A 12,809-nucleotide genomic window follows, 5' to 3' on the forward strand; every position below is an offset into this window, starting at 1 on the left:
CAGAAGGACTAAGGGGAAATGAACAATTCTCTTGTTTCTTAGCAGTAACCAGGAGGGGGGGGGAGAGGGGGGGGAGGGAGAGGGGGAGGGAGAGAGGGAGGGAGGGAGAGAGAAGCAGGGGAGAGGAGGGGATAGGGGAGAGGAGGGGAGGAGAAAGGACAGCTGCCAGCAGGACAGGATAGGTGGGGCAGAGGAGAAGGGGTAGAGGGAGAATCACATTCACCACAAATATATAATATGCTTACGACCAAATTCAGAAAGAAATACTCAGAATTGGTAACACAACACTAGAAGCTATGGTATTTTGTTTACCACTATGTAACACCAACAAATGTTCTGTTCCAGTCCAAGAACATACTTTATTTATTTTTACTTTTCTTTTTGGTACTGGGGACTGAACTCAGGGGTACTTGACTACTGAGCCATATCCCCAGCCCTATTTTGTATTTTATTTAGAGACAGGGTCTAGCACCTGAACTCATGGTCCTCCTGCTTTAGCCTCTGGAGCTGCTGGGATTACAGGCATGTGCCACTGTGCCTGGCTATATGTTCTTCAATTTTACAGAGATGTCAATCCTATCCTGCTTAATAAAAGCTAATAAAAATCCCATCATAAGCCTCTAGAGATAAGTAAATGTGTATATATATATACATACACATTTTTTTAGAGTTGGGGTGGAAACAATCAGATACAGGTTTAAAGAATAATTCTGAAGTTCATCTGGAATAATATGGAAGCAAAATGATAAAAGTATTTATCAAGAACAGAAAAGATCCTTCGGTTCATGAGCGTGATGACTGGGTATTCATACTATTTGAGATGTGCCTCCCTCTAAACAATGTTAAGACGTCAGCACATTACCATGAAGACAAAAAAAAAAAAAAAAAAAAAAAAAAAAAAAAAAAAAAAAGAACAGAAAGGCTAGACATATGCCCAGCATATATATGATGTCTTAGTATATTTCATGAATAGCATTTTATATGAATGGGGGGAAATGATGAACTATTTGAGTTAACCAAAAAATTAGAAAATCAGACATATACAGAAAAAAAATTTCCATTAATGTTATTTACCAAAATAAAGAAAAAAGACTAAAATGAAAAAAGAAAATCAAAGAAAGCATCATGAATCAACATGTACATTTAATTTGTCGATCTAGTTTAGTAAAAAGTAAATAAAAGGCATAACACTCTCCCCCAAATAATCTACAAACAGAACAGAAATGGTAACATTCTGGAAGCTGGAAAGCAAGCAAAGTGGTATCTGATTTGAAGAAAGCAGAATTCCAGATAAGATCTAGCCTAACTTAAAGCTGTATAATGTCCAAAGGTATGAGACATTGGTAGCACTGGGTATACCTAAAAGTGAGGATGCACAGAGTCTAACAACAGGGGAATTAGTGAAATATGTGTTGCAGTAACAATTAGACTATAAATCAGCTACTCCAGCCTTAAAGAAGGTAAAATATAAGATCTTCATCCTCTCTTTTCTAGAAGATAATAACCATGGTTCAAGGTGTACATACCCTACTATAAAGAGGGAAGGGAGACAGAGGTTGAGACCTCTTTCTCTTTCTCATCCCTCCACCATGATCATAGCAGAGTAATGAAGTTTCCACCTTTCAGGCAGGAGAGAGGAAGTGAAACAAGAGCCCCAAATACTGACATTGGAGGGTCACCAATGAAACGGTACAGTAAAATGAGCAGTGCTCACATTTGGAGAAGCTCATAGTCAATAAGACTCATTCACCTATCCAGAGCTTCAAATGTTTGCCTGAAGACACCAGACATCAAGAAAAGTCCATGACCTAAAATACTGAGGCTCTGCTTCCAATACGAAGGGGCAATGTTCTAACACCACACAAAGCCTGCACAAAATATAAACAAAACAAAACTGTGTAACCAACCTAGGTGCCCATAAAGGGATGAATGGATAAAGAAAAAGCGGCACATATACACAATGGAGTTTTATTCAGCCACAAAGACAAATGAAATTATGCTATTTGCAGGAAAATGGATGGAACTTGAGAATATTATGTTAGGTAAGCCAAACTCAGAAAGTCAAGGGTTGTATGTTTTCTCTTGTATGTGGAATTTAGAGATGAAAAAGGAAAAGAAAGGTATAATTATGCTCAACAAATAAATGCAAGTAATTAATGAAAATAGGAAATGCAAGCAGAAAACCAAAACACTAGTAAACAAAGAATCAAACAGAGTGGCTGGGGTTGGGGCTAAGTGGTAGCGCACTTGCCTGGCATGTTTGAGGCTCTGGGTTCGATTCCTCAGCACCACATACAAATACATAATACATAAATAAAATAAAGGTCTATCAACAACTAAAAAAATATTTAAAAAGAATCAAACAGAAATCTTTTTAAAAAATATTTTTATTAGTTATTGATGGACCTCTATTTATTTATTTGCTTATGCGTGGTGCTGAGAATAGAACCCAGTGCCTCACACATGCTAGGCAAGTGCTCTGCCCCTAAGCCACAACCCCAGTCCCTCAAACAGAAACTTAGAACTAAAAAACAAACCAAAACAAACCCTCTAAAATTACTTGAAGACAGGTAAGTCACAACAAAAGACAGATATAAAAGATTAAAAATATAAAAAGGAGAAGAAAGAAAAAACAACAGAACCTATGGACCTTTGTATAATATCTAAAGGTCAAATAGACAAGTAATTTGGAGAAACAAGAGAATGGGGCAAAAAGAAATCGAAGAAATAACAACCAAAAGCACCCGAACTTAAAGAAAGACATTAATTTAACATAACCAGGAAGCTTAGTCAACTCTGAACAGTATGCATTCCGGATATCACAAACAGCTGAAAATCAAATATTAAAAGAAAATCTTGGAAGTACTTAGAGTAAATCAACACATTATACATGGGGGAACAAAGACTTGATTGACTGTAGAACTATTCATCAGAAACTATCATGAGTTCATTAAAACCCAAGGAACTTATGGAGGAAAGACCAGAATGATGAGGTGCTTCATTGTAAAATTTCATAGGACAGGGATCAAAGAGAATATATAAAAGCTTCTAAAAAGAAAAAGAAAAACATATTACATATATAGACCAGGAATCTGAGAGGTCTTAGAACTTGTCAACAGCAACTTAGGAAGCTAGAAGACAGTGAGTGTAGTAACACCTTCAAAATCCTGTGGGAAAAGAATTTCTAACCTACGATCTCAAATCCAGCCAAACTACTATTTAAGAATGAGGGCAGACTAAAAATATTTTCTAACAATGTCTGAAAATTCACCTATCATTTACCCTTCCTCAGAAGTACCTAGAAGAGGTGCTCCAACATGGAATTCACCAAAGGAGATCTGAGTCAAGAGGGAAGGAAAGAAACCTATCAGCAGGATGCCAGAAGGCAGATTAGCATTTAATAGGAAGAGTAACACACCAGGGGGGAAGAGGTCAGGTCTAAGGAGATATAGCACTGAAGACTGGTGGGTCAGAACATACAAAGAGGAGATTTAGCCAACCAGGTTACAGTTGCAGCTGAATTATAATAATCATATAAAAAATAAGCAATCAAGTGAAAACATAATTTTGAGCTTCAAAGAATAAAAACTGTTCAAGCAAAAAAAGGTAAATATACACTACATGGTTGAGCTATGTTTTAACCTAAGTCACAATAACCCCAGAATACTAATCTAACCCAGAATATTAACCTACCCCCAAACATTACATGGCATACTGAGAAGACAGGACAGAAGTTGCATACACCGTGAAATATAAAGTAGGATGTAGAAGAGCAATGAAAGTCTAAACATTCATTTTCCATTATGAGAACAGATAATTCCTAAAATTAAAAAATATCAAAGAATTGCAACTAATAATATTATTTAAATTGAGCAGTATACTAGAGAAACAGCATAAGGAAGAAAGTAACTGCTTCTGAAGTGTTGAAAACTGGGGAAAAGGGAAAGTGAATTAGAACATTCACTTTTTCATAACTAATAAAATGATTTGGCTCTTCAAATCATGTGCATATATAACTTTGATGAAAATAAAAACTAAATTTAAAAAAGTAATAATATGAAAGACAGAAGAACCCTGCTGGATGAAGTTGGGGTGAGTAAACCATAAAGAATGACAAGAAAATGGTTAAAAGTAGGGGAAACTTTAAAGCATATTAATTTAGGCATTTAGCTTAAAAGTAAGCACAAATAAGAATTTAAACTTAAAGTTAAAAAAAAAATTTTTAGTTGTAGAATGACACAATATTTTATCTATTTATTTTTATGTAGTGATGAGGATTGAACCCAGTGCCTCACATGTGCAAGGCAAGAGTTCTACAACTGAACTACAACCCCAGCCCTAAACTTAAGAGTTTCAAGACAAAAATTTGACCATTACAAAATTTAGCACTTCTAAAAGTAAATAAAAACCCACACTCATAAATAAAATTGAAAGGTAAAAATAAAACTGGAAGAGTGTTTGTGTATCTTGTATTGGGGATTGAACATGGGAGACTTCCACTTCTGAGCTACATCCCCAGCACCCTCCCCACTTTTTTTGAGACAGAACTTACTAAGTTGCCCAGGTTGGCCCTGAACTTGAGATCCTCCTGCCTCAGTCTCCCCAACATATTCTTAATAATTCTCATAAATTAATTAAAAATCAAAGAGCAATAGGAAGTCATTGAACAACATGCATAAGCTATCCATAAAAAAGAAATAGGTAATATGAACAATATTCATTTTTATTAAGTAATCAGAAATAGAAATTATAGACCATAATTCTGACTTATAGAATTAGCAAAGATTAAGGGTATTGATCAGAATACAGGAAAAAAGTGTTCTTAGACTTAAAAGCATATAAATAAACCCTCTTATTAGAGGACATTTTGGAAATATGTATCAAGCATCTAAAAAAATGTACATCAGAATTTACCTTAGGGACTTAACTGGAAATAATCACAATGATGATAAAGGGATATTCATTCACCAAACCCCCTAAAATGCTGAAAAATTGAAAACTGTGGGACAGTATGTCATGTTGATCATCAAAATTTTGCTGTAGAAAAATAAAGAAAAAAATCTTAAATGTGAGTTATAGCTGGGTATGGTGGTATACATTTGTAATTCCAGAGATTTGGGAGGCAGGAGAACTGCAAAGTTCGAGGCTAGCCTGGGGAACTAAGTGAGACCTTATCTCAAAATAAAAAAATAAAAAGAGGTGAAGTCTGTGGTACATGGGCCCTGGGTTCAATGCCTAGTACAACAAAAAGTGAAATATTTTTGTTGTAGATTATTATCCCAGTTCAAACAAATAAACATAACATATGGGGGGGGAGATAAAAAGGGTAGACCCCCAAGCATAAACAAGGACTTCTCTAAGTTGTAGTATTACATGTTTCCATATTTTCAAGACAAATTATTTAATACTGAATTTGAACACAAAATTGCAATAAATGATAAAAAAAAAAACAGCATAAAAGGGAGCTAAATGAAAACTTCCATACTTACCAAAAGTCTATTAATTACACTATTATTTATTTTCAGGAATCTTTAAAAAAAAAAAAGAAAGAAAGAAAAAAAAAACCCTAAAAACTAACAATTGTATATATTTTGAAGAATAAGATATTTATATTAAGCAAATGCTTTGGCAATGAGTTCCTAATCTTTGGTGAATTTATAAATTAAACTGCTTTATCAGTTTAATTTATTCAGAGTAGCTTCATCTAAGGAAAAAAATAATGTCTCTATAATTCTATAATTACAATTAATTAATTCTATAATCCAGTAATAATGTCTCTACTATGGAGCTCTGAGAAATTCTTTTATAGGCTAACTAAATTTTGAACAATTTTGTACATAATATTAAATTTTAACATGCTCATAAAATTGTCATTTTCTTCAATATTTTTTACTTTGATACTTTTCTATAAAGTACATGTAATACATGAGGGCAAATAGAATCTTAAAGGATAAAAACATCGGTTAAGACACTTGAGATATGCAAAATTTTATTATTTGAAAACTAATATGTTCTTTAAACTTAGCAATGCCTAAGCTACTTAGTTTCTGTAATCTTGAAAAGTCTTTTATTGTTAAAAGTACATTTGTAAAAACCCACTGGTTATCTTCAGATCACTGATGTACCACAGTGACTAAAAATCTAAGGTAAGGTATATGATGTAACAAATGTGGTTCCCACACAGAATTCAAATCATCAGCATAATAACATGGGCATTTCATTTGCATGAGTAACGAAACTCAGGTTCATGGAATTACAAATAAGAAATGAATTGAGAGGCCATAGCCAGTGTATTATAAAACCTTAGAGAACTTGCTGAGAAAGGACATAAAGGCTTTCTGAACTGTCAGTATGCATTTTCAGAAACTTAAAGCAGCAATGCCTGATGGGATGTATTTTGTCATTAAGCAGCAACAAAAAATGCAAATTGCTTTCTTAACCTTTTGTAATGCTATTTCAATTGTTAACCTCAATTAATATGAACATAATCATATGGGTTTTTTCTTAAGCAAAATAAGGATTCCATATTATAGGCCATGAAATTCACTCCAATTAAACTTAAATATACTTGGTCATAAGATGAACTTTGAATTTTATCCATCTTTAAGAGAAGATTCGTTTCTCCATTTTTGAATGTGTGGCTGGACCAGAAAGATCAAAGAAAAGGAGCTGCCCACAGTACTGGATGCAGAGCTTTGACACAGGCTCACCTTCTTTGGATGAGATAATCTTCCAGGATATCCAGGCAGCGCACCATCTGAGAGAAGATGAGCACTTTGTGGCCACCAGCAATTAGCTTAGGGAGCAGTTTATCAATCAGCACCAGCTTGCCTGCTGCCTGAATCATGGCCTGCAGCTGAAAATCAGGGGCATCAGGGCTGTGGGTTTTTCGGAAATCCTCTAAAATTTTTTCCTCTGCCCCTGAAAATGAATGGAACAATTCTTTGAACAAAATATAAGGGTAAAAGCTGCTGTTTTATAGATCCTGGAAAAAGTGAAATGGGTTCTTGTTAGATTCTGGATCAACAATCCAGTGGGGAGATGCTGCTGGGTGTGTGTTCCTGGAATGTACCCTTGGCAGTTCACTCACTGTTGGAGGGAGGGCCAATGAAAGGGCTTTGCTTTTCAAGGAATTTTCACTAAGTAGAGAGAGGACTGAGATGTCCAGTCCTAAGCTGACTCACGTAGGTAAAGAAATTGTCCCAGAGATTTGACAAAAAAGGCTTTCATACCTTGTCTTCACAAAACTCGTTGTAAGAGAATCCAAGTCACATTTTATTTTTTTTTCTAAAAAAGTTTCATTATAAAAATACATCTCAAGGGCTGGGGTTGTGGCTCAGAGGTAGAGCACTGGCACAGCATGCGTGAGGTACTGGGTTCCATCCTCAGTATCACATAAAAATAAATAAAAAAATGAAGGTATTGTGTCCAACTACAAATAAAGGAAAAAAAAAAAAAAAACCTCTCAAAATCTTTTCTAACTAGTGAACTGTTAACTTTATCTGCAGAGTTTTAATCGCTTTGCCTCACTATCTATTTAGCAAAGTTACAATTTTCCATCCCCGAGTGGAAAGTGTAGGCTAGCTTGTGAGTAAATAAGGGCAAAGAGCTGAGTGAACAGTAGAGTCAGAGAAGGAAGTTCCAAACTTAGCTCTGTGTGTTTTTTAGCAAGACTCCTTAGACAAATCCATCAACTTCAGTTTATACTGTGTAAAAAGGTGAGATTATATATGTAGAGCATATAATGAGAACTCAATACACAAGATCTTTGACTATCATTGGCTTCTGGCAGAGGCTTGTGCCTGTCCTGAGTTACTCCCTCTGATTCAACTTACCATTGATCAGATAGGGATGGTTACAGCATTTTCTCAGCTCCATCATGGTGTTGATAAGATTGGGCATGTTGTGCTGATTTGCTCCCTTGCTCAAGAAGGAAAAGTTTTTCTCCAGGATGGCACGGTAGTACTTTTTCTGGATATTGGTAAGTTCTACTTCGATGATTGTCTCTTGTTTGGGAGCAAGGTTCTTTTCCACGTCATCTTTCAGGCGCCGAAGCATCATTGGTTTTAGGATGGACTGCAGTTTCTTTACCTGTTTAGAGAAATGAGATCTATTTACCAGCCCCAATCCTAACTGAATGATTACTGTGGGGGATTCAAAGCTTTGCTATCATCTCTTAGATATCTAAATCATAGTACTGCAGTAGCAGACTAAAAGAAAGATCAGATTCCAAAAGGGGGCGTTTAAAATAGCACTAGAAGGAAAAAAAGAATCTAGCTTTAATTCACAAATTACCAAGAATTTACGACAATCTCACAAGATTAAAAAGGCAAAAAGAAGAAAGTACCTATTCTCTAGGATGGAGAAAACAAACCTCTCTCTCACTCTTCTCTAACACACATACATTACAGGGATTAACTGAAGAATATTTTAAATCTTGTTAGGAGGAACACATAATATATCTCAAAGTGAAGACTTAGATGCTGAAAGAACACAGTACGTAGAGGCAATCTGAAAATGGAATCCATCAATGTCTTTTAAACAACAGCACCAGCATATGTGTTTGGGGGTAATAGTATAGGAAATTAATGTCATACACTGACACCTCCCATTCCTTTGTGGCAGTTGTTACATCAGGGACACTTCAATACTGATGGTATTCTTTGCTATGATCTATTTTTATCCTGACAGTCCAAGCCTGGACAGAGATCTCCACTCACATGAATGCACCAGCAAGGTGACTTGTACCCTCTCCCAGGAAGACAACTGAGGTTGGAGGGGCAGGGGCGGGGGAGTAAGGGATTCAAAGTCAAAACACCTGAGTTAATCTGGGGCTAAAATGTAATATTAGAAAAATTAAGCCTAATGGGAGAATAAGGGAAAACGATAATGAAAAAAAATCTAGCTTCAAGTCAGAAAAGGCTGTTTAATTTTTATAAAAGGGGTGGAATCTGCTATGGCAATGCTTCTTTAATACAATGTGACTGACAGTCACTAGAGAGTGAGTTATTGAAACAGGTGAATATGGTTTACTTTGGAAACAGATGCTTTCTACCAATTTATTCACTGTCTTTTAAAATACAGATATCTCATAAAAGCAGAGGGTAGAATACTGGTAACTAGAAACTGGGCTAGGGTGTGATGTTGATCAAAACTTCAGTTATGTGGGAGAAATGAGCTCAAGACATCTATTGTAAAACATGGCAACTATAATTAATAACAATGTTTTCTTGAAGACTGCTGTAAGAATGGATTGACTGTTCTTACCACATTAAATAAGTAGGTGAAGTAATGTATATACCAGCTCTATTTAGCCATCTATCACATATACATACCTCAAGACACAACATATAATTCTTTTTATCAATTAAAAATAATTTTTAAATTAAAAAAAAGACATTTGATGCCATTTTAATGGTTTTCTTCTAACTAACCCCAATCTTAAACCTGACTCTCTTATGAGACCTTGATTTTAACAACCAAGGGTACTTAGGAATCTAATCCCCCAAAATGGATAAGGAATTACTATGTAAAAAAGCCCAAAGAGAAAAGACACAGCTAGCTAATTGTTAAAGATAGGGACAAATGTCAATCTGCCACATGCTGGGTTCAGCTTTTGCCCTTCACTTGGTTCATACCTTGAATCATTTAGAGTATACTACATGCCAGACACTGTGCTGGTCAATACAACAAACACAAGTTTGGAGAAGATGTGGGCCTTGTCCTCAAGGAGATCATTGTCTAGGAAGAAGAAAAAATGCATACCACAAATTAAGTGCAATGGGAGAAGAGGATGCATTTCCAGTGGTCCAAAAATGAAGAGAGGGATTTTGAAGGATCAACAGACAGGGCAAATGTAGAGGAGGGGAATTATGTTTGATTTTTCACTGTTCTCAAATTCTGACTTGCATCACAAGTAGAAAGAAACAGAATGGAATTACAGAATGTATTCTTGATATCTCTTAGTGAAATTTCCAAACCTTTTCAGTCCCCCAATTCTTTGCCCCAACCCACTTTCACACCATTGCTAAATTAATTTAGCAGGGTTAATTATGTCATTCCTATAATAAAAGCCTTGCATGGCTTCTCTATTACCTATAGACTCTTCAATCTGCCTTATAACAAAACTGTAAACTTCTTCCCAATTCATCTCCTCTGTTTTCAGTTCAACCAGGTAATTCCTCACTACTCAGATTACGCTGGGCTTTTTTCCTATGCAAAGTAGTCACCACCTTTTCCTCTCTCCACCAGTTCAAAACTTATCTATCCCTCAAAATGTACTCATAAATTGTACTCTCTAAAATATTTCCTGATTTCTCTACTTCAAAGTTCTCAATTCTGTTATTTGTTCCTCTTATGGCACTTAAGCTTGTCTGGTTTATTTCTATAATTCCTAACAGAGATTTCTACTCATAGTAGATAGATTTTTATTAATGTTGGTTTTTTGGAATTAGCTTTAAGTCCAACAAACCAGATTTAAGACTAGACCTTCAAAATTAGGAAACTCAATTGATCCTGATAAAACTGGACTACCCTAATATGACTGCCTTCTTTCCCTCACTACCTGTGTATTGTATTGTAATCAAGAAGGTAGGCCTGGGAACAAGTTGTTCATTATGTAGGAGGAAGGATGAAGGGATGAGGGAAGCAGAAGAAAAGCATCATGCTCCTGAGGTCAAGCACCATGCTTCTAAGCTCAGACCTGTGAGCAAAACCACTGAATGCACAAAGGAGCTCAGTGAAGCAGAAGGCCTAATATGCTAACGTAAGACATTTTGGATGCCGAGTCATCTATCCTTTGTAGTAATAGGAATTGCAAATAGTCAGGTAGTCCTCTCCAATATAAACAAATACAGAAAATAAAGGAGGTAATGCTCATTTTACCAGAGATGCAAAATCTTGTCCCCATAATGATTTGCTCTTTTCTTGATGTGAAGGTAACTATCACATTATCTCCTCAATCCTTTGGGCCCCTCTTACCTGTTCCTCTGTTTTCAGATCTCCAAACTCTTCCAGGAAAGCAGTCTCTGAAGGAAACTGTGATGGCTCCAAAAAATTTAGCAAACTGAAGAGTTCTTCCACAGAGTTCTGCAAAGGTGTTCCAGTGAGCAGCACTTTATGTTCCTATACAAATTAAAAGCACATGATAAAAAGTGTTTGAGCTATCCAAATAGTACATTTTAGTGGGGAAAATTAAACCAGGGCATTGTGTGCTTAAATTTGGGGCAATTCTATTCAACCTTAATGAAAAGATGGAGTGCCAACACTTCATAGGGGTAGTCATCAAATGGGTCAACTTTTCTTTCACATCACTGATTCCAGCAGCAATTTCATGTTAACTAAAGCAGTCATTCAAATGGGTCAACTTTTCTTTCACATCACTGATTCCAGCAGCAATTTCATGTTACCTAAAGCAGTCATTCATTCATTCATTCATTCATTCACTTATCGAATACCTACCCACCACAAACTGACACTGTTCCAATGCATTAACATTAAAAGGTCATCATGTGTGGTACCAGTTCATTCAAGACCCAGAAACAAACCAAAACAGCTTACATTTTCAGGCCCCAAATTTCATGAGCCCCTCTTGGATTCAATTTGTGGCAAAAGGACTATGTATATACAAGTAAGTGACATGTCTGAGGAAAACTTCCTCTACCCTGAATGGAAGAAATCTGTATTTATTTATGTAAAAAGCTGGCTAACTCTCACCAGAGCCATGAGCTTCAGCCCCTCCAGAAGTTTGCAGTTCCTATTCTTCAACCGGTGGGCCTCATCAATTATCACACAGCTCCAGTGAATCTTCTTCAGCTCTGGACAATCTGCCAGGATCATCTCAAATGTTGTGATGACAACGTGGAACTTGAAGACTCCTGAGAGGGGGTTTCCCTGAGGATGACACAACCAAAGGTAGAGCTTTTTACCATGGCTAATGGTATAAAGAACTCTGCAAATGGGTCGCCTGCTGAATTAGAGAAGGAAGCACTGTTAAATACTAAGGCCTAAGTGAGAAGCCAACACAATGCTTTCCTCTTGTGAGATAAGTTTTTTTTTTTTTTTTTTTGTGCTGGGGATTGAACCCAGAGCCTTGTGCATGCAAGACAAGCACTTTACCAACTGAGCCATATCCTCAGCCCTTTTCCTCTTGTGAGAAAGGAGAATATATAAGAATAAAATAGAGAATGTAATAATAAATCTACTACTTAGCAAAGAGAGACTTCACATCCATGAAACAAGTAAGGCAGCAAGTATTGTCAAAAAGGAGACAAGGATAAGGTATGTAAGAAGACAGGGAGCCTATCATTTACTAACTACTATGATAAAGAAAGAAGATGGAGTTGATTCACACACCTCCACCTAGAACTTGATCTAAACCATGTATAGCTTGAATCCAGGAAAACCCTCTGCCACTTTTCAGATTTAAATAGTTTCATCTTGTAACTCAGGTTCCAGCATAGATTGACTCAGGGCAAGTGCTATTGGAGAGGACACACCTTGGTCATTCAGCCTTTCTTGGTGTTGCCTCACATTTCAAAAGCAGAGCTGCATGATGTTAGAGCACATGTGAAATTTCTCCCAAATGTCTCTTGCTGTCTATGGATCCCCTGGGGAGAGCAAATGGCTTTCTTGATTGGAGTCATTTACTTTTTACCTTGCTTAATTGTAAAAACCAGTGCTGAAGACAAACATATAACCATACTCAACAAAGTGATTATACGTAACAAAATCTTTTTAAAAATTCTGTTGTGCTTTTAATAACATGAAACCTGTTTTCTCTTTATCTGTCCAATGTGTCTACCTCCTCT

General features: G+C 36.2%; 1 protein-coding gene and 1 non-coding gene across 7 annotated transcripts in view; one reads left to right on the top strand and one right to left on the bottom strand.

The window, feature by feature from the left end:
• The window catches only part of Chd6 (chromodomain helicase DNA binding protein 6), a 237,637-nt gene that overhangs the window by 66,056 nt on the left and 158,772 nt on the right, over positions 1 to 12,809 (bottom strand). For all 6 annotated transcript variants that reach the window (XM_058575574.1, XM_058575572.1, XM_058575575.1 and 3 more), the window contains 4 exons: positions 11,716 to 11,892; positions 10,981 to 11,124; positions 7,836 to 8,091; positions 6,711 to 6,921 (listed from right to left, as the gene is read on the bottom strand). In XM_058575574.1, the coding sequence (XP_058431557.1) occupies positions 6,711 to 6,921; positions 7,836 to 8,091; positions 10,981 to 11,124; positions 11,716 to 11,892 (788 nt within the window). The remainder of the gene's footprint in view (positions 1 to 6,710; positions 6,922 to 7,835; positions 8,092 to 10,980; positions 11,125 to 11,715; positions 11,893 to 12,809) is intronic.
• LOC124086021 (small nucleolar RNA U13) lies at positions 774 to 872 on the top strand. Its single transcript, XR_006849692.1, has one exon. It is a non-coding gene; the product is annotated as a small nucleolar RNA U13 (small nucleolar RNA).

The sequence above is a fragment of the Marmota monax genome, unplaced genomic scaffold, assembly GCF_021218885.2.
Source record: "Marmota monax isolate L192 unplaced genomic scaffold, Marmota_monax_Labrador192_F-V1.1 WCK01_AAM20220418_F8-fsc00014, whole genome shotgun sequence".
Taxonomy (NCBI): Eukaryota; Metazoa; Chordata; class Mammalia; order Rodentia; family Sciuridae; genus Marmota; species Marmota monax.